Source organism: Colias croceus, chromosome 3 (genome assembly GCF_905220415.1).
Source record: "Colias croceus chromosome 3, ilColCroc2.1".
Classification (NCBI taxonomy): Eukaryota; Metazoa; Arthropoda; class Insecta; order Lepidoptera; family Pieridae; genus Colias; species Colias croceus.
Genome location: NC_059539.1, coordinates 1430806 through 1449610, shown reverse-complemented (window position 1 = coordinate 1449610; position 18805 = coordinate 1430806). Strand labels below are relative to the sequence as shown.

The window sequence follows — 18805 nt, the reverse complement described above, 5'->3', positions numbered from 1 at the left end:
GAAATTTCAAATTGAAGTGTTTTGACATTTGACATATTGACAGTGACATCAGTTTATTGTATTTGTTTATTTTGCTAACAAAAAATTAGTGATTGTAGATTTGATTTAATAAAATCCAATTTTCTAAGGCATTCAATTGAAATGGGACAAGGCAAGAGCCAATTCACGGAGGAAGAACTTCAGGATTATGAGGTAGAGGTCGCGTCAATTATATCGATTCAAAGTAAATCTTATAACATTGTGTGACTAATTCGTTATTTTTTGCAGGATCTCACGTATTTTACAAAGAAAGAAGTCATGTAGTAAGTAACATCGTATACTTTATTCTATAATTGACATGAATACAGTTGATTTAACCCTTTTATTCACAATTTTAGTGCACATCAAAAATTTAAGGCGTTGGCACCGGAAAAAGTAGGGCATAACAAAAACGCAAAACTACCCATGACAAAAATCCTACAGTATCCAGAACTACGCGTGAATCCCTTTAGGGATAGAATCTGCAAGGTGTTTAGTTCCAGCAATGATGGAGATTGCACTTTTGAAGATTTTCTCGACATGATGTCAGTGTTTAGTGAAAATGCCCCTAAAGCTGTTAAAGCAGAACATGCTTTCAGGATATTTGGTAAGTGAATCTAACGATTTATTTTGCTTATTTGATTTGTTTAATCATTGTGTATATGTTGCAATGCACATTGAGTATTATGTTCAGTAATAATTAAATTGTTTCCCTTATAACATATTGTCTTGTTTTTCTTGGCCTTGTTTAATTTTGAGCTATAATGTGATTGGCATAGGCAAATTTAATTCTCATATTTCATTGATTTAGACATATTTTTTGTTATGTCCTCACCAGAAATGCAGACATACCCAGTACCATAACATGCTCACATTTATTTTTCTATAAATAAGCAACTGAATTGAATTATTATCAGTTTCTACTTTCTATCTTTACATATTTTTCAACAATTTTTCTACAGATTTTGATGGAGATGACATGATCGGTGTATCTGACTTACGGGAAGTTATAGAACGGTTATGTGGCCCAGAGCTCAAATTGAGCGACTCAGAAATACAGCAACTAGTCCAAAACGTTCTAGAAGAAGCAGATCTGGATGACGATGGAGCGCTGTCATTTGCTGAATTTGAGCATATTATTGACAAGAGCTCAGATTTTTGCCAGTAAGACTTCATAATTATATAAATTTTCAGCAATTTTCTCAAATGGGACAGGGGTTGTCAAATTCTCATTTGAAAATTTTGTTTTATACCTTTATTTTAGCATCTTGTTGGGAAATCCTAAATTGTAATAGGAACAGCATTTAATATTCTTGGTTCTATATGCTGTATTGTGTTTTATTAGGTGACTCATTTATTAACTTTAGGCTCAAGTGATTCAGAATTGATGGAAGTTTATTTAATTAACTGACTACTTCCAGAGCTTGCATTTTTAATTCAAGCTGCTTTCAGCGGTGGTGTTGTCGATATTGTATTCACTGCAACTTTTTCTTACACTTGAATTTTCATATAACTTCAAAAAGAAAAACTTTTAATGTAAGCTTCAATTAGACTAATCCTGTAATGTATAACAAAGGGCGGCTCGGCTCGTGCTCAAAACATCGCTCATCCATTAACTGCTCGAGCTGCCCGAGTACGGCTCTAACTTGTATGTAAATCATTGGAAGATAGTTTTGCTTATTAGTAGAATAAATTGTGCACAATTATAAAAAAATTGATTGACTAATAAGATTATTTGTTTCAGCTCCTTCCGCATAAGACTATAATGGTAACAACTACATGGTGTTTTTTGAAGAAGAAGATATATCATTCCCATAATCTAATTGGGATTTAGAGTGAAAGTTCAGTAAAATATGTGTTCAATACATATATTAATCATCACAAACTTTATTATTGTTAATTTATAATACTTTTTTGGATAAATGTTTGTGTGTCTGACTACAGTACAGTGAATCAAATTTGGATGATCATATAGATTTTAAGTTACCATACTTTTTATCCTCTAATTAATAAGGTAATTATTATAAATTAAAAATTTCTCAACTATTCTGAAATTAATTATTATCATTTAAATTTTTATTGTATTTGTGTAAGAAAACACTTTATTTAAATTAATTTTTTGTTGTATTTGTCTTCCTTTATGTAGTCCAAATATTTACAATGTTTTTATTGTGTTGTTATAATGATTTAAAAAAAATTGACTGCCAAATTAGTAGATTAAGGTTTTTATAAGTAGTGTAATTTGAATATAAATATTAAAAAAATTTGAAGCAATAACTGTTTGTTTTAATATCATTGATCAGCTTGTGATTTGAATGAATGAATGAAAAATTCTTTATTGCACACTAAATACAGGATTAGAAACTTAGAGCTATACAAGTAATAACAGGTACAGAGGGTGGTCTTATCGCTGTAAGCGATTTCTGCCAGATAACCAGAAAATTAAGAAGGATTACATTCATGGTGGTGGTGCATCACAGACTTTATATTAATTTTATCATATGAGTGTGCAAGTCGTTATAAAATTACTGAAAGTTATTTATTATCTATGCTTTCCCTTTATGTGCAAGAATGAATTATAATAATGACTACTAGTTACATTTATGCTGTTCTAACAATGACCACATTCATACTTTTTATATTTCAAACTATAACTTTGTTAATAGATTCTATGTCAGATTACAGCTACTTTGAAACTCATTCAAAACAATTCAAACAATAATTATTACCGAGTATAAAAAAATATTTATTAAAATAAATGTTGAAAAATTGATTCTTACATAAAATAATTAATTCAGTTCTGTAGATATCCAGGCAACTTCATTCTCATGAAAATCCATGTTGTAAAGAATGAAACAAGTATACAGAGGAATGCCACAGATATAAGTAGAATTCTGTTTAATTTTGGTGTTGATGGGTTGTGTGTTCTGTCTAGGATGATGAATCCGAGTCCACCAAGAGAAAAGAGGAAGCTGGACGCCAATCCCTCCATAATATATTGTCCATTGACTCTGTTCGGCATAAACGCTACAGGACGGCTGTGTCCGTGCTCATCTGTGGTTGAACCTACGCTAGGAGGCTCCACAATCACGTCATAAATAATGCCTGTAACAATACACACATTTATTGGTATACTTAATACGTACTTAATCTTATGGGAGTACAATCACTAAACTAACCTCCTGTTACAAGAAAATACGATAGGAGCACTAAAGAGAAGGTTGTCATAGCTGATGGGGCCTGCAGCCATGATGGCTTCTTAATTTTTATATTAGGTATTTCAAGCACAGTGAATGGTAATGCGAAAAGTGCTTCCATTTTTCGGTAAATTATCAAAACAAGTAAATTATTACTGATTGCAGCGGTTATGTTTTAGATATGACGTTGACAAGATTTCAGTAATCAGTTGCCATTTGACTTGTTCAACCTGCCTGAATAAATATATAACAACGATCAGTAAAGTAAAAAAAATATATTTTACTACATAATAGTTAATATTGAGCCGATACTGTGTAAATTTTTGATGCATTTTAAATTTTAACATAAATATTTCGTACGAAATTGTGTCGTACACACTTTATATTGATTGAAATTTTATTACAAATTTATTGGAAAATACCATAAAGTAGCAACACCGCCAAAGTGTACGTTTTGATTTTTTTTAGTGACATCTATTGGTAGCAAACTAAAATCGTAAAGACGTTCCGTTTTGTGAAATAATTTTATTTCAATAATTATTTTTATATGAAGAAAGTATAGAAAAAATAGCAGAGTTAACATATTAAATAACATTAAAATTAGTGGTACCAAAATAAAATACTTAATGTCAATTTATTTATTTAGTAATTATTTTCAGTTGATAAATAATTAAGATTTGAGAAAAGCGAAAATTTTAAAAAGGAACGTTGTGCTGAACTTACCAATCAGAAAAGGCTGTTATTATTAAATGTTTAAATTTCATTGGTCTATTTTTAAATAATTTGTCAATTGCATATTTTAAACCAATGGAATATCCTAAAGTTTATGAAATAAAATTAATAGACCCAAAGAAAAATCTACTGTGAAAAAACTTGGAATTTGTTAACTGTCAAATTCATTAAAAATGTTCGCGACTTCAATTCATCAGTTTCGCTTTTCGTGATTGTGGCCCAGTTTTGCAATTTTTTATGTTTCCAGATGGCGATCAGTGTTTTAGTTATTTAAAAATGTCTTAATGTGATGAATGTGCTTGTGAAATGTGTCGTTTGGTTATAAAATAAATATTCCGCAAAGATATGTGCTTCTTTTAAATTATTACACAAAAATGAACTGGAATGTGAATATTTTACTTATATTACGATGAAGGGTGGACTGTGTATCATTTACACGTCGTTATTGACAATTTCGGTACTGTCAAGGTAAGATAATTACAATGTATTGGACACGAAACAATGTTTTCATTCATATGTCGATATTAAACTCGGTTGTTTTTGTTACAGTTGTGCCCTATTTCTTTTGGTAGTGTCCGAAGCTTTGCAAGTAGATGATATTGAGGCAAAAGTGGACCTATCAGGACTTCATAATGTATCAAAGAAATCGGGTGAAATTGTATCTGGGCCAGCAGATGAGTTGCCGGAGAGACCTCCTGAAACAGATGTACCAGGGGAGCAGCACACAGAGGAAGATGACAAGAAGATGAAATTCCCGGACACATTGTCTGTGAACTCCGTAACAACAGATGGGTATGTATTTATTGTATATTTCCATATATTATTGCATCATGATACGATACAAAAAGATTATTAGTTCATAGCATACAGCTTGAGGTAAGTTCAGGGTAAATATGTAAGTTTTTTATTATGTGCGACAAAAGATTTATGAACCAATGAGAACTGAACACTAAATTAAAATTGTATTAATCACAAAAATTATAACCAAATGTCTTGAAATTTTTACTTTAATTAGGGTCATTGCGCCTGTTCGCGTCCACCTGCCTATTCGCGTCCATTTTGCGGATATCTTTTAGAAAATTCACGTAAATAAGTATACTTTATGTAAAATTGTAATAAGAAAAATTTCCGATAATACCTCAATGTATATGAGACATGCACACATATTCAAAATATGCCTGCGCAACTTCTATCCTATTTAAAAAAAATATTTAATTTTGGCTATTAAACGAGAAAGCTAAAACGCGCTGAATTTTGAGAAAAAAATAGTGCGCAGCGTCGCGTTTGACGGTAAGTATCTTATTGTTAAATGTGAATTTTTGAATATGTAACTGTTTCTTTGCTTTGCTAACAAAACGTGGAATAGTATGGATTATAAATCAGCTTATTTCTTTCACAATTAATAGCTAAAATAAGGTGGACGCGAATTACTACACCGATTTTGTACAACTTCCATTTTGCGTCCACAGTGGGCGCAAACTATACCTATAGTGCATAACAATAGAACATATTGCGTCCACATTGTTTTTCATTACGTAGCAATGAATTGTTTGCTAAAATATGTAATTTAGAATAGATTGTAAATTTTTGACTAAGACCACAAGTTGATAATTTAAATTTTCATTCAAATTAGCAAATTTTTATGCTATTTTTTCATTTTAAAATGGGTATTCTAAAAATGAGACTAGTATTTTTGAGAATGACAGTCAATAAGTCTGTGGTTAAGAAAATAATATAAACAAAAAAGAAATTTAATTCATTAGAAACTAAAAAATAGGGTAGGTAGGTAATCTTAATAGAACTGATTATTATTTATTTACATAACATAACTTTGTTTTTTGTTAATTTTTGGTTCTAATAATGATGAGAAGATAAATATAAATAAGTTTTTCCAGTTGCCTCACACAGTGAATTATATTAATAATAATGTTGATTTTAGGGTTCCAAACCTCAAAAGGAAAAACCGGAATCCTTGTAGGATCACTTTGATATCCGTCCGTCTGTATGTCCGTCTGCCGGTCTGTCTTTCTGTCAAGACCCTATTTCTCAGTAACGCGTAGAGGTATAAAGCTGAAATTTATTTTGATTACTCAAGTCTACGGTCCCTTGAAGCAGTGAAAAAATCACACTTATAAGCCAAAGCAATCAAAAGATACAGCCGTTTATGCTGCAAATTTTCGTAAATTTCGACATTCGCAAGGGAATCAAAACCTACAGGGTACTTTAGGTGAACACAGATACTTGAAGTTTGGTACAAAGCAACGTCTTATAGCACAAATAAGGGAAACATTGAAAAAATAATCATTTACAGTTAAAACATATGAAAAAAGACAGGTTAATAAGGAACCCTCGGTATGCGAGTCCCACTCGCATTTGGCCGGTTTTTATTAAATAACTATATTCGTAAATAAATAATTTATTAAAATCTAATTTTTATTTGCATTTATCTGATAAAATATCACCCAATACACTCTTAATTCCTTTTCTAAGCTGGTGGACGCGAACTGGTCCACGGGTGGACGCAAACTGGAATTTTTGGACGCGAACTGGGTAAAACGCCTAATTCTGCTATTTGTCTAGATAAATAAAAACCACATGATATTTCCAACACAATTGAAAGTAAATCTTAAAATAGACTATGTAATAAACACGTTACATAAATTTTGCGTTGAAATTTGTTCTGGAACATTTTTATTTTCTCCTTCAAACTTTCCAACTGCACTAAGTGGACGCGAACAGGCGCAATTACCCTATTATCTTTTATTACTTCATAATTAGTTTAAAATAAAATTAATAAAAAATGTAAGGAAAAGAAGCAATGTTAAAACAATTATTTTGAATGAGTAAGTAGCTATTGTCCATTTACTTTGATGTTATTATATTGGGAATGATTCAGCAGTTTTTTTTTATGTTAACACTGATTGGCTCTAATCATGCATAGGATGTAAATCTTATACAGTTTAAAACCATTTAATTGTAGGTAGTTAATCTTAATATGAAAATCTGCCTATGTAGACTATATCTGTATTCTTAGGAGTAGATAATATATAGGCTATGTACTTATTTTTTCTATATCAAGCTTACTTTAACATATTTAAAAGTAAAAAGTGAACTCCAAAAATCACACTGAAGTTTGTAAACATAAAAAATAGTGAAATACACATAATTTATATCAAGAATGTATATCATATTTGTTTTATCTTCCATTTCCTCTGAAAATAACTAATTATTAGGATGTGATTTTAATTATCTAGTTGTAACGTTATCTCCATAGATATGGGTTTATGTTTATCATTTTGTATAAACTTAACCATTTTGTTATTAATTTGAATCATAATATTGTTAAATTACAAATTTTAACTTAATATTGGTTACAAATTTATATATTTTTCTAAAGGGACCTAAAAACTGAATTAAACAAAAAGCAAAGGATATGATAGATGTTTGTTGAACTTAAGATCTTCAAAATAATGTTATGAATTTCTCCAGTACCGTTGAAGACTTCCACTAAGCTTTATTCTGGTGTTGTGGTATAGGGGTATATATACGTGTACTGTGTGTATACTGTAAAGTGCTTATAGCCTATAACATACAAGAACAATGTTATCTGGTTACATTTGTTATTTAGTTGAATGACTAGCAAGTTCATTGAATGACAACATGGAATTAATGCATTTAGAGCTTTAAAAAATAAAAATATATTTTCCATCACTAAAAGTTATAATATTAAGCAGTTATATTATTTATAGTATAAGCATAGATTCTATAAAGGGGTTGCTTAGAAATCAGTTGTAAAAAATCTCTCACAATGCCCTCTTATCAAACGCACAAGTATTTTTTTAAAACTCATCTCGTGCCAAATTCGCGATATCGCTTATCGACACTGAACACTGGTATAAGTTTGGTCTTGGTCGATGTTTATTTTAGTAAGTACCTAAACTTATCTCATGGCAACCTCGTTAGTGTAGTGGTTACGACGTATGTGTCATAACTCGAAGGTTCTAGGGTTCGATTCACGATGTAGGATATTACTACTGAATCCATATAGTAATACGGAGTCCCATATAATCCCTTACCCTTCCCAGTCCTTGCTTTTATTCGCCGCGTCAATTCTTTGCTTGCATTCCTTGCATTCGGCCAATCATTAGTAAAGACCATTCTGAAAAGATCTTAGGCTAAGCGCGCACCACGATTTTATGCAGCGTGATTATTTTATCGCAGAAATACAACGTATGAGTTACTATGAGAATGCGCGCACATGCGATTAAATAATCGCAGCGATTTTAAAATTGTGATTTGTCACATTTTGCTGCGACTGCTCGCGACGCGATTGTCGCGAAAATGAAATGCAGAATATGAAATTGTATGGTACCGCGCGCACTGCGATAATAAAATCGCACACTCGGGCCCGGCTGGCACTTCACTTGTGTTTCGTCTGTCCAGCAGTAAACATCGTAGTGGTATAGGTAGGTACTGCTTGGTAAACATAAACTCAGTAATCTGTCAAAGGTTTGAATTTATTTATTTATTTAACACTTTATTGTACAAGAAACAAAATAAACATAAAGGTTACAATAATAAAAAAAAATAAAAAAGCACAAAGGGCAGCCCTTTGGCGGAATTTTCATTCTATACCTAATAGCCAAAGAATTTTTTGGGATACATCCGAAGTTCATTATATTTCTGATTAGCTTTCCACCCGCGGCATCGCCCGCGCAGTCAAAAATAAACCCGCATAGTTCCCGTTCCCGTGGGATTTCCGGGATAAAACCGATCCTATGTCCTTTCTCGGGTATCAAAATATCTATATACCAAATTTACAGACAGACAGAGTTACTTTCGCATTTATAATATTAAGTAGTATGGATAAAAGAAACTTTTGACAATTCTATCTGCTGTAAAAGAATGAATCCAATATTGACGAATTTTCTTTTTTTTTTGCCTATCCTCCAAAGTAGTAAATAAAGACAAGCAACTTGTACGAAATCCATGATGAAAGTGAGTAAGTATCACTATTAAATTATCGCTGTGCGCGCACCGTACTCTATGCGATTTTCTACAGCGCGATTTTGAAATCGTGTCGCAAAAATTAAAATCGTGGTGCGCGCTTAGCCTTAAGCCTCTGCTTCTGCTGCTTTTAGTCACTTTTATTCCACTGCGGTGCTTATGAAATATTATTTCTTTCAAGTATTTTTTGAATTTTTTTAACAGTAGTTCTAAATACTCAAGCGTTAAACTGGCCTTCAAGAAAAGTAAAAATATTCCAAGCATTTAACATAATATGATTAATGTAATCGTTTAATCTGTTAAAAAAAGTTACCGCTCTAATAATTTTTTGTTTTAACACGATAAGCATTCGACCGTGAGTATTAATGTCGAGAAATCGAAAGTACTGCCTAAATATAGCTTCGTGTACTATTTTAATGGTTATATTAACGGTTTTATGAGTCCGGTATGTTTAGTTTTTTTTGGTTTATCGATTACTACGAAAAAGTTGTGAAATCTACGTACTAGTTGGTGATTAATGAACATTACGCCAAGTTGTTTATTTTGTGAAGTGATTATACAGAAGATTTGTACTGGATATAAGCTAAACAATTCATGCAATTTTTTTTGCAATATTTATTATTTAGAACAATTAAGTAGGATTAACGAGTAAGATTAACGAGAGAAGCTTTTGCACCGTGGGTATACTTACACATATAAACAAAGTCTAGGGATATTTAAAATTTATTTAATTTAAAATATATTCGTACAATACATAATATCCCTAGACTTTGTTGATGTGTGTAAGTATACCCATGGTGCAAAAGCTTCTCTCGTTCTTTTAATCATATTTTGCATTTTTCGGAAGAATCAGAAGTCAAGGCTACTGAACCATTATCAAAATACTGCTATTAACATTTCTATACCACAAATAGTATCAATTTATAGGGGTTATCAACAGCAACTTACATTTATGCATACGTCACAGTCTACGTACTATATCGTACGTAGTCAGATTTATTTCTACACGCACTTACGAAATTCTTTGTGTCAGTGACATCTATTTTATACCGCGTTGCCTAGCAGGTGCGTGGTCATGATATTTGGCCAATGTCAGACACACCCGCTCATTAACATTGAACGAGATTTCAAGATTCGTACCACGTTCTCACAGCTTTCTATGAGATTGCTTGCTTGTTATTTAGCTTCCATAAAAAATCTGCGGTTTGAAACTTACTTGAAGGAATGCGGATCATCTAAAATGTACTTTTTATGTAGTAGAAAACTACGATTCGAACGCTATGTGCTATGGCCTATGTGCTATCATGAGCACAGGCGGTTTGGCTCTATCTTATTAAACAGCTTAATTTATTTGTATTAACTAATGAAAGTAACTTATTCAGTTCGAAAGCTTTACAAATAATCCAGCTCAATCAAAAACAAATCTGAATTAGAAATGTAATTATAATTACATATACCCAAAAAGACTATCAAGACTTGGCCTATCAGAAAGTTAGGCTGTAGTCTATCCTCTGGACAGTTATACAATGGTCTATGCATGAAATCGGTTACGTAACTTATAATTAAAGTGAGATAATACGATGGACACGTACGGAAGTTCGGCTAATCAACAATGGGGTGCATTGGCTGAGGTTATCAGCCTATCGGTCGTTATGCGAACGCCTTGGGCCAATTTAAATGGCTTTCAGAAACGCGTAGGTGACTGTGGACAATCTAGACTGAATTGTTTTTCCGAGAAGTGGTGTGATTTAAATTGGATGGAATAAAAACAGTTTAGAATACGCATCCAATTTGTAGTGTTCTTAAACACTTCTTTCTTTGATTTTCTGAAATAAGACTTAAGTATAGTTTTCTAAAGTATTTATTGTAAGATATCCGTGTTAGATACTTCAAGATATAACATTTTATACAAACTTTGTTCTGTGATGACGAATGGAAAATTGAATTGGCCTGTGCAGCCGTTCGGAAGACGTTTAGCTCTAAGTTTCAAGTTCATTATAAATTTATTGTCCATTATGTACACAGACTTATAAGTCACATGGACAATTGGACATTCAACTTGCAAGATTTTGCGTCAAACTACAAGTTGCTCGTGTCCACACTCCACGTGCGGTAATTTCACTTGACTCAGAAAACAATTAAAGCAAGTCACAATCACTTTTAATGACGTAATTATAGTTGGCTGATGATAAAGAGATCCTTTTTGCTTTATACGATACATTAAAATAGAAGGTTATTGGAAATATTGATTATATGGATCACGATACTAACTAAATTGAACGTGGAATTGATGGTCGATCGCATGAACTTGTCCTTACAGGCGGTCTCCGACTGGGGCGATGCCATTCTGGTCAAGTTCAATGCTACTAAGACCCAGGCGTGTCTATTCTCCGCTAAACGGAGTCCATTCCATCTGACTCCGACTTTCCAGGGTGTATCCGTGCCGATAACCAACCACCTCGAGCTTCTTGGCATCACCTTGACGCCTACTCTGAACTTTGGTTCCTATATAGAATCCAAAGCCCAAGTAGCCTCAAAAAAGCTTGGAATTCTGGCGAAGGTGAGACAGTATTTCAGCCCGGGACAGTTGCTCAACCTTTATCAAGCACAAGTCCGATCGTGCATGGAATACTGCTCTCACCTCTGGGACGGTTCCGCCAAGTACCAGCTGGAGGCGCTTGAGGCGATAGAGAGGCGTGCCAAGAGGCTCATAAACGACGATGAGCTAGTAGGCAAAAAACTCCAGAGCCTCGCTCATCGTCGCAGAGTGGCCAGCTTATCGGTTTTTTACCGGATACACTTTGGTGAGTGCGCTGCGGAACTTCACGAACTTGTTCCGCCATCCCCGTTCTTCCATCGATCGTCGAGGCGCACAGATTCTAGGCATCGCCATATGGTGGACGTTCCATGTACCCGGACTAAGCGGTTCGATTCTACATTCTTCATTCGAACCGCAAGGGACTGGAACGCGCTTCCTGAATCTGTGTTCCCCGACGAGTACAATATGGGGGTCTTCAAGCGAAGAGTGAACCGGTACCTACTAGGGAAGCGCGTACCATCTTAGACCGCATCTCAGCTTTCCATCAGGCGAGATTGTGGTCAAGCGCTTCCCTATCCTAAGTAAAAAAAAAAAAAAAAAAAAAAAAAACGTGACAAATCGTATAAAAACGGTTAGCATGTTTTACGCTAAATAATTTCATGCATATCTGATTTCAGTAACCTAGGTTTATATATTATAGCTTTTTCTTATAGTAATTTATTCTAAACATGACTAGAAGAACATTTACCACGATATTTGAAAATTTTCCTTTTGTAAGACGTCCTGTTTTCATTGTTTGCCAATTTGACTAAAGCCCTACCATGATTCTGTTTATCCCCTGATTACAAAGCCATCTTTCATACCTCGTTACGCGAAGTCACTTGTTGCACTCGAGAAGTATCACCCTGTCGTAATATTTCATTCGCTGTTTAGATGATAGTTTATTGGTTCTACTGATTGGCGAGATTGGCCCGAGTTTCAGGACAATGGTACTAATGAAACAGTTTGAGAGGCACCTTGCAGGCGATGCTTTGTCTGTGTCGCCGTAAAATTGTAAACAACGTTACATTATGCCGGGTCCAGACTGGTGAAACGTAACATGCAATGTAACATTCTGCCTTTCATTGCATGTTCGCTGCAAGCGTGGACGCATAGCGCGCTCTAACGCGCATTCACTACGAACCTCCCGTATTCGTGTTCCTTGCCCCTTTGTGTTCGTCGAAAAACCGACAAATCACGGATCGCTCCGCGCGCGGCTTGTCAGTTTGCTTCCAATTTACAATATCACGGATAGTATCTGCGATGGCAGGCAGATGTTATGGATCATCATTTTTCGGCAGATTACAATAATAGCTTTTTCGCTGACATAGGTTCAGCAATATGTATGGATTAATCATTAATCCATACATCTTGCTCATCATGAATCATTAATGAATTGAATTTAAAATCCATACTATAATAATATTATAAATGCGAAAGTAACTCTGTCTGTCTGTCTGTCTGTTACTCTATCACGCCTAAACTACTGAACCAATTTTCATGAAATTTGGTATGGAGATATTTTGATACCCGAGAAAGGACATAGGCTACTTTTTATCCCGGGAAAATGACGCAATACCGGAAATCCCACGGGAACGGGAACTATGCGCGGGTTTTTCTTTGACTGCGCGGGTGAAGCCGCGGGCGGAAACCTAGTACCTATTAAATAAACACTTAACTTATTTTTAAATTATTTGAACAGCACAAAGTTCATTATTTAATTTATTATTCTTTAGTTATTTATTATTCTTTTGTTCATTATTTAGTTCATTATTTAATAATTTAATTTGAGTGATAGTTTCAAATTGGCAGTATTGAAAAAGCAGTAGAAAGTGGCTGTTATAAAATAGTAGTGTCGTGTGATGCCGGCCTAGAATAGCACTACCCCATCTCTACCCGTAGGTGTCGTAAAAGGCGACCAAGGGTTAACTACATGCAAACGGGCAGCAGCGTTATGCATGATCTCCCCCACCATCAACTGCGCTCGCCAACCCGCCTGCCAAGCGTGGCGAGTATTGGCATTCTTTCCCCCCAAAAAGATACACATAAAAATACATGAATAGTGCAACAACAACCAGGCCCCTAGTACCCGGCAGCTCCGCTATTCCTGGCTACGGTAGCGGCCATGGTAACGGCGGGGCAAGGGGTGCTAAGAATCACCGGAAGCGATCCGGCTACCACTCCCGACGACCCCTGGCCCTGGTAACATACAACGCACGCACGTTGAGGACGGACGAAAAGATTGTTGAGCTGGAAGAAGAATTGAGTAAGTTACGCTGGGATGTCATAGGGTTATCAGAAGTCCGAAGACAGGGGGAGGACACGATAACGTTGACATCCGGTAATTTATTCTTCTACCGGGAGGGCGACCAACAGTCCCAAGGTGGAATAGGGTTTATCGTTCGCAGACCCCTCATTAACAACATCATATCCATCGAAAGTGTGTCGAGCAGGGTAGCGTACCTGATCCTCAAAATATCTGATAGATATTCTTTAAAGGTGATTCAGGTCTACGCTCCGACCTCGGCACACTCAGATGAAGATGTGGAGGTAATGTATGAGGACATCAGTAAAGCCATACACACCTCGAACACACATTTCAATGTTGTGATGGGGGATTTCAACGCGAAACTGGGCAAAAGAGGCGATGATGAGTAGAGAGTGGGGCAATTTGGATTTGGGCAGCGCAACCCGAGGGGCCAGAGGCTCGCTGAGTTTCTGGAGAAAGAAGGACTCTTCATGATGAATTCCTTTTTCCAGAAATCTCCGCATAGGAAGTGGACCTGGATAAGCCCCGACGGTAAAACGAGGAATGAGATTGACTTTATCATGACTACAAAGAGACATATATTCAATGATGTTTCTGTGATCAACAGGGTCAAAACCGGCAGCGATCACCGTATGGTAAGAGGCACATTGAATATAGATGTGAAACTCGAAAGGTCTCGCTTGATCAAGCCAACTCTTCGACCGTTCCGCACCCTAATTCAGAACCCCGAAGGCTTTCAACTCGAGCTCCAAAATCGCTTCGCTTGCCTAGGCGATGACGTATCTGTGGACGATATGAACAACAGGCTTATCGAAACGATTCGTACGGTAGGGTTGCATCACTGCAAGATTCCCCGTAAGAATCGAACACAAAAACTTTCCGACCATACCCTCAAGCTCCTGGCAGAGCGACGCTCTTTGCTACTGAATACTTCCGATGAAGCGAAGTCATATAGGCAGCTCAATAGACGAATTTCAAAGTCCTTGCGACACGATATCCGCTCCTTCAATACGAAAAACATTGAAGAAGCGATACAGCGAAATAAAGGCTCAAAAGTGTTCGCAAGAGATGGATCTATTGGGCAAAGCCGGTTGACTAAGCTGAAGACGGATAGTGGCAAAATTGTGTCGTCTCAACCGGAGATACTAGGCGAGGTCGAGAAGTTTTATGGACGCCTTTACACCTCCATTGCTAAGCCTGTTGCGAGTCCGGCGAAAGATCCTAGAGCCCGACTAACCCGACATTACACCGAAGATATCCCGGACATCAGCCTGTACGAGATTAGAATGGCTCTCAAACAGCTTAAGAACAACAAGGCGCCGGGTGAGGATGGAATCACATCTGAGCTTCTGAGAGCGGGTGGCACACCAATCCTCAGAGTGCTACAGAGGTTATTCACTTCCACCTTACTCGAGGGCACTGCACCAAAAGCATGGAGCAGCAGTATGGTTGTCCTCTTCTTCAAAAAGGGAGACAAAACCCTGTTGAAGAACTACAGGCCAATATCACTGCTGAGCCATGTTTATAAGCTGTTTTCGAGAGTCATTACGAATCGTCTCGAACGCAGGCTTGATGACTTCCAGCCTCCCGAACAAGCCGGTTTCCGAAGAGGCTTTAGCACCATGGACCACATACATACGCTGCGGCAGATTATACAGAAGACGGAGGAGTATAATCTGCCATTATGCTTGGCGTTTGTGGACTATGAAAAAGCCTTTGATTCGATCGAGACTTGGGCCGTATTGAGGTCTCTTCAGCGTTGCCGCATTGACTATCGGTATATCGAAGTGTTGAGAAGTTTGTATGAAAACGCCACTATGTCAGTCCGGGTTCAGGAGCATTGCACAAAGGCAATTCCTCTGCAGCGCGGGGTCCGACAAGGAGATGTTATTTCTCCGAAACTGTTTACCGCTGCTTTGGAAGATGTCTTCAAGCTCCTGGACTGGCAAGAACTTGGCATCAATGTTAATGGCGAGTACATCTCTCACCTTCGATTTGCCGACGATATCGTAGTCATGGCAGAATCCCTGGAAGACCTCAATACAATGCTCGGTGGCCTCTACAGAGTTTCACAGCAAGTGGGCCTTAGCATGAACATGGATAAGACGAAAATCATGTCAAATGTCCATGTTGTGCCCACTCCGGTATCAGTTGGAAACTCTATTCTCGAAGTTGTTGACGAATACGTTTACCTGGGACAAAGCGTCCAATTAGGTAAGTCCAATTTCGGGAAAGAGGTCAATCGTCGAATCCGACTCGGCTGGGCAGCGTTCGGGAAACTACGCAACATCTTTTCGTCCAAAATCCCTCAGTGCCTGAAGACGAAAGTCTTCGAGCAGTGTGTGTTACCGGTGTTGACTTATGGATCTGAGACGTGGTCGCTAACCGCGGGCATGGTGCACAAGCTTCGCGTTGCTCAACGAGCTATGGAACGGGCTATGCTCGGGGTTTCTTTGCGTGATCGAATCAGAAATGAGGAGATCCGCAAAAGAACTAAAGTCACCGACATAGCCCACCGTATTAGTAAGTTGAAGTGGCGCTGGGCTGGGCATATAGCCCGCAGAACCGATGGCCGCTGGGGCAAAAAGGTTCTAGAGTGGCGACCACGTACAGGACGTCGCAGTGTGGGACGGCCTTCAACGAGGTGGACAGACGACCTGATCAAAGTGGCGGGGAGCCGCTGGATTCAGGCCGCTGGTGATCGGTCGTTTTGGAAATCTTTGGGGGAGGCCTATGTCCTGCAGTGGACGTCTTGAAAGGCTGGAATGAATGAAAAATGAATGAATGAATGAATAAAATAGTATAGATTTATTTGCTTAAATAGAAGCTAATATTATCGCGCCAAAGCTTTTCCCCTTTCAATTTCTATCCCCTATATCAGTAAAGTTCCATCAATCTATAGTTATTAGGTTGTCGCAAATCCGTTTAGGTGTTCAGAATTTACATTCAAATATAGGGAAATAAATTTGAATTATAATAGCCAGTTTCACTGCTTCTGCAAAGGTTTGTTAGTTTATCTGTCAGTTAAAATAACACATGATGTATGAAATAAGATGTAAGTGACTATATGAGGAACTCATGAAACTGACTGGTTCTACCTGTTGTGTGTACATAAAACGGCAACATGAATAAATGAATCCTAACCTTTCGAAAAAAAAGCGTGTTAATAGATATGTCCTCAACTGCAACAAAATCATCAAAGATCAAATAGGAACACACCTACCAATCAGCTATCTTTAAATTGCGTGTAAATCAATAAAAATCTCAATTTAATCATCCACGTTAAATGTCGGCCAACAGCTAATAATAATACTTTGTCGGAATAACTTATCAATACAATCAATCGATAGTTCAGGGTTGTTAAGAGTAGCTCTGTTTATAATAAACTGCGTATTACTGTGACGTCATAATATAGTTTTTGCAAATATTTAACACCATTGTTGTTATTGTTACATTGAGCAGGAAGTTGATGCGGTGAATTTATTTGCTGGTTTATTTATATAAAGGACTAGTTGTTCGCCTCTGTTCTGCCCGTGTGTTCAGTTGTTTACCTATTAGCTTTCCGCCCGTGGCTTCGCCCGCTTTGTTTAAAACTCAAAACTAAAGACATTATAACCTTTCTCTTGAACCATTCTATCTATTAATAAAACATCATCCGTTGCGTTATTTAAAAGATCTATACAAACATAGGGAAAGACGGCTTTGTTTTATAGGTACTATTTTGTGAAGCTGGGACGAAGCCGAATGAAAATCCTTCAGACGTCCTTGAGCATTCGTAATGAAATTAATGATATTCGTAATGAAATGAGATGCGGTAAAAAATATAGTCTATATTAACTACTGTCTAGTTTTATGACTGACACAAAATCATACAGAAAAATAGCTCTAACATAATTTCGCATTGATAATATTTGTGAAAGTATAATTTAAAAAATAACTCTAAATTTAAAGGGTAAGAATAATTAGTACAGCCAGCCACAATTATATGTACAAAGTCAAATGTTGCAGTGAAAGTGGGAATACGGTTGCATTGTAATATCTGTCTGTGAGGCATTGTCGCCAGACACACTGCACGGTTATAAATCTTATTGCGAATGTAAGAAGACTTAATTTCCATTATCACGATTTCCTGTTGCGGGCTAAAGGTGAACTGAAATTGTCTGAAACATGATTGGTGGTATCGGTGTATATAAGGCGGAATTTACACGAGCGACGAGATATGTAAATTGTCTTTATTTATAGAATTATGGTAGTGTGTACGATGTATGTACTAGATGCTGTTTATTTGAGAACGTAGTTGAATATGTATTTTTAAGCTTTAAATTGTTTAGTCATTGATGCTTTTCAGTAAAAGCATAGCAATGGACAATTTTTTGTCACTAATTGTACAAACAAGTACGGATGCGTCATTTGGCAAAATTTTGTGGTTGGTTCTTTATTGGAAAGCTAAATATGGTGGATTATTAATTTTATCAGGCGACAATTTTTAAACACATTTAAAAAAAATTTGAATTGAAGTTTTCATGACTTAAAAAGTTTTGGGTCGCGCGTTGCTAACCAGCCTAAACAAATGTGACTCTTATCTCAAAGGTCGTAGGGACTACCATTTTTGGTGCCGTTTCACCGTCAAACACAGCGGCATTAGAATACAATCGCGCGGGAACGGCGGGTGTTATATTATAATCAGGCTTTCCACGGGTTGTAGCCGTCAAGCTGTCTGGCTGATGTTTTTAATAGCTGTAAATGTAGGTATGTATAGATTGGAAAGTTGCTCTGTTTGTAGGTATTTTTTGTTTGGTAGGATTATCGCCGTGAGGAACTTTTTGATTGGAAGTTCGGATCACACTTTATTTTTTTGTTAACTTTGTGTTTGTATATCCGCATCTTTATACTCACTTGGTCGAAACACATAGTTCAAGTTTAGTTGTAAAGTTTGATTAGCTAGAGGTAAAAACTAAAGAATTCATAGGCAAGTGCCAACATAATGTTTTATGTGTATTGAAC

The 18805-nt window shown here is 36.3% G+C and overlaps 3 protein-coding genes across 3 annotated transcripts in view; 2 read left to right on the top strand and 1 right to left on the bottom strand.

Annotated features, from left to right (window-relative positions):
• The first annotated feature begins 37 nt into the window (after nucleotides 1-37).
• LOC123706285 (calcium and integrin-binding protein 1-like) lies at nucleotides 38-2295 on the top strand. Its single transcript, XM_045655479.1, has 5 exons — nucleotides 38-192; nucleotides 268-302; nucleotides 378-625; nucleotides 981-1182; nucleotides 1763-2295. The coding sequence occupies exons 1-5, from the start codon at nucleotides 142-144 to the stop codon at nucleotides 1782-1784; spliced, it is 558 nt and encodes a 185-aa protein (XP_045511435.1). The 5' UTR covers nucleotides 38-141; the 3' UTR covers nucleotides 1785-2295.
• Nucleotides 2296-2743: 448 nt separating this feature from the next.
• LOC123706286 (oligosaccharyltransferase complex subunit ostc-A) lies at nucleotides 2744-3411 on the bottom strand. The gene is made up of 2 exons (XM_045655480.1): nucleotides 3198-3411; nucleotides 2744-3123 (listed from the first exon to the last, which is right to left on the bottom strand). The coding sequence occupies exons 1-2, from the start codon at nucleotides 3334-3336 to the stop codon at nucleotides 2813-2815; spliced, it is 450 nt and encodes a 149-aa protein (XP_045511436.1). The 5' UTR covers nucleotides 3337-3411; the 3' UTR covers nucleotides 2744-2812.
• A 701-nt stretch (nucleotides 3412-4112) lies between these two features.
• The window catches only part of LOC123706449 (SUN domain-containing ossification factor), a 76474-nt gene continuing 61781 nt past the window's right edge, over nucleotides 4113-18805 (top strand). Inside the window, exons 1-2 of the mRNA XM_045655723.1 lie at nucleotides 4113-4415; nucleotides 4497-4739. Of these exons, the coding sequence (XP_045511679.1) occupies nucleotides 4357-4415; nucleotides 4497-4739 (302 nt within the window). The 5' untranslated portion in view covers nucleotides 4113-4356. The remainder of the gene's footprint in view (nucleotides 4416-4496; nucleotides 4740-18805) is intronic.

Bases quoted from the DNA above. Each gene is read 5' to 3' on its own strand.
- LOC123706286 (XM_045655480.1), bottom strand. From the start codon at position 3,336: ATGGAAGCACTTTTCGCATTACCATTCACTGTGCTTGAAATACCTAAT. The intron at 3,124-3,197 runs GTTAGTTTAGTG...GTATTGTTACAG, and splicing joins GTATTTTCTTGTAACAGGAG to GCATTATTTATGACGTGATT.
- LOC123706285 (XM_045655479.1), top strand. From the start codon at position 142: ATGGGACAAGGCAAGAGCCAATTCACGGAGGAAGAACTTCAGGATTAT. The intron at 626-980 runs GTAAGTGAATCT...ATTTTTCTACAG, and splicing joins ACATGCTTTCAGGATATTTG to ATTTTGATGGAGATGACATG. The intron at 1,183-1,762 runs GTAAGACTTCAT...TATTTGTTTCAG, and splicing joins AAGAGCTCAGATTTTTGCCA to CTCCTTCCGCATAAGACTAT.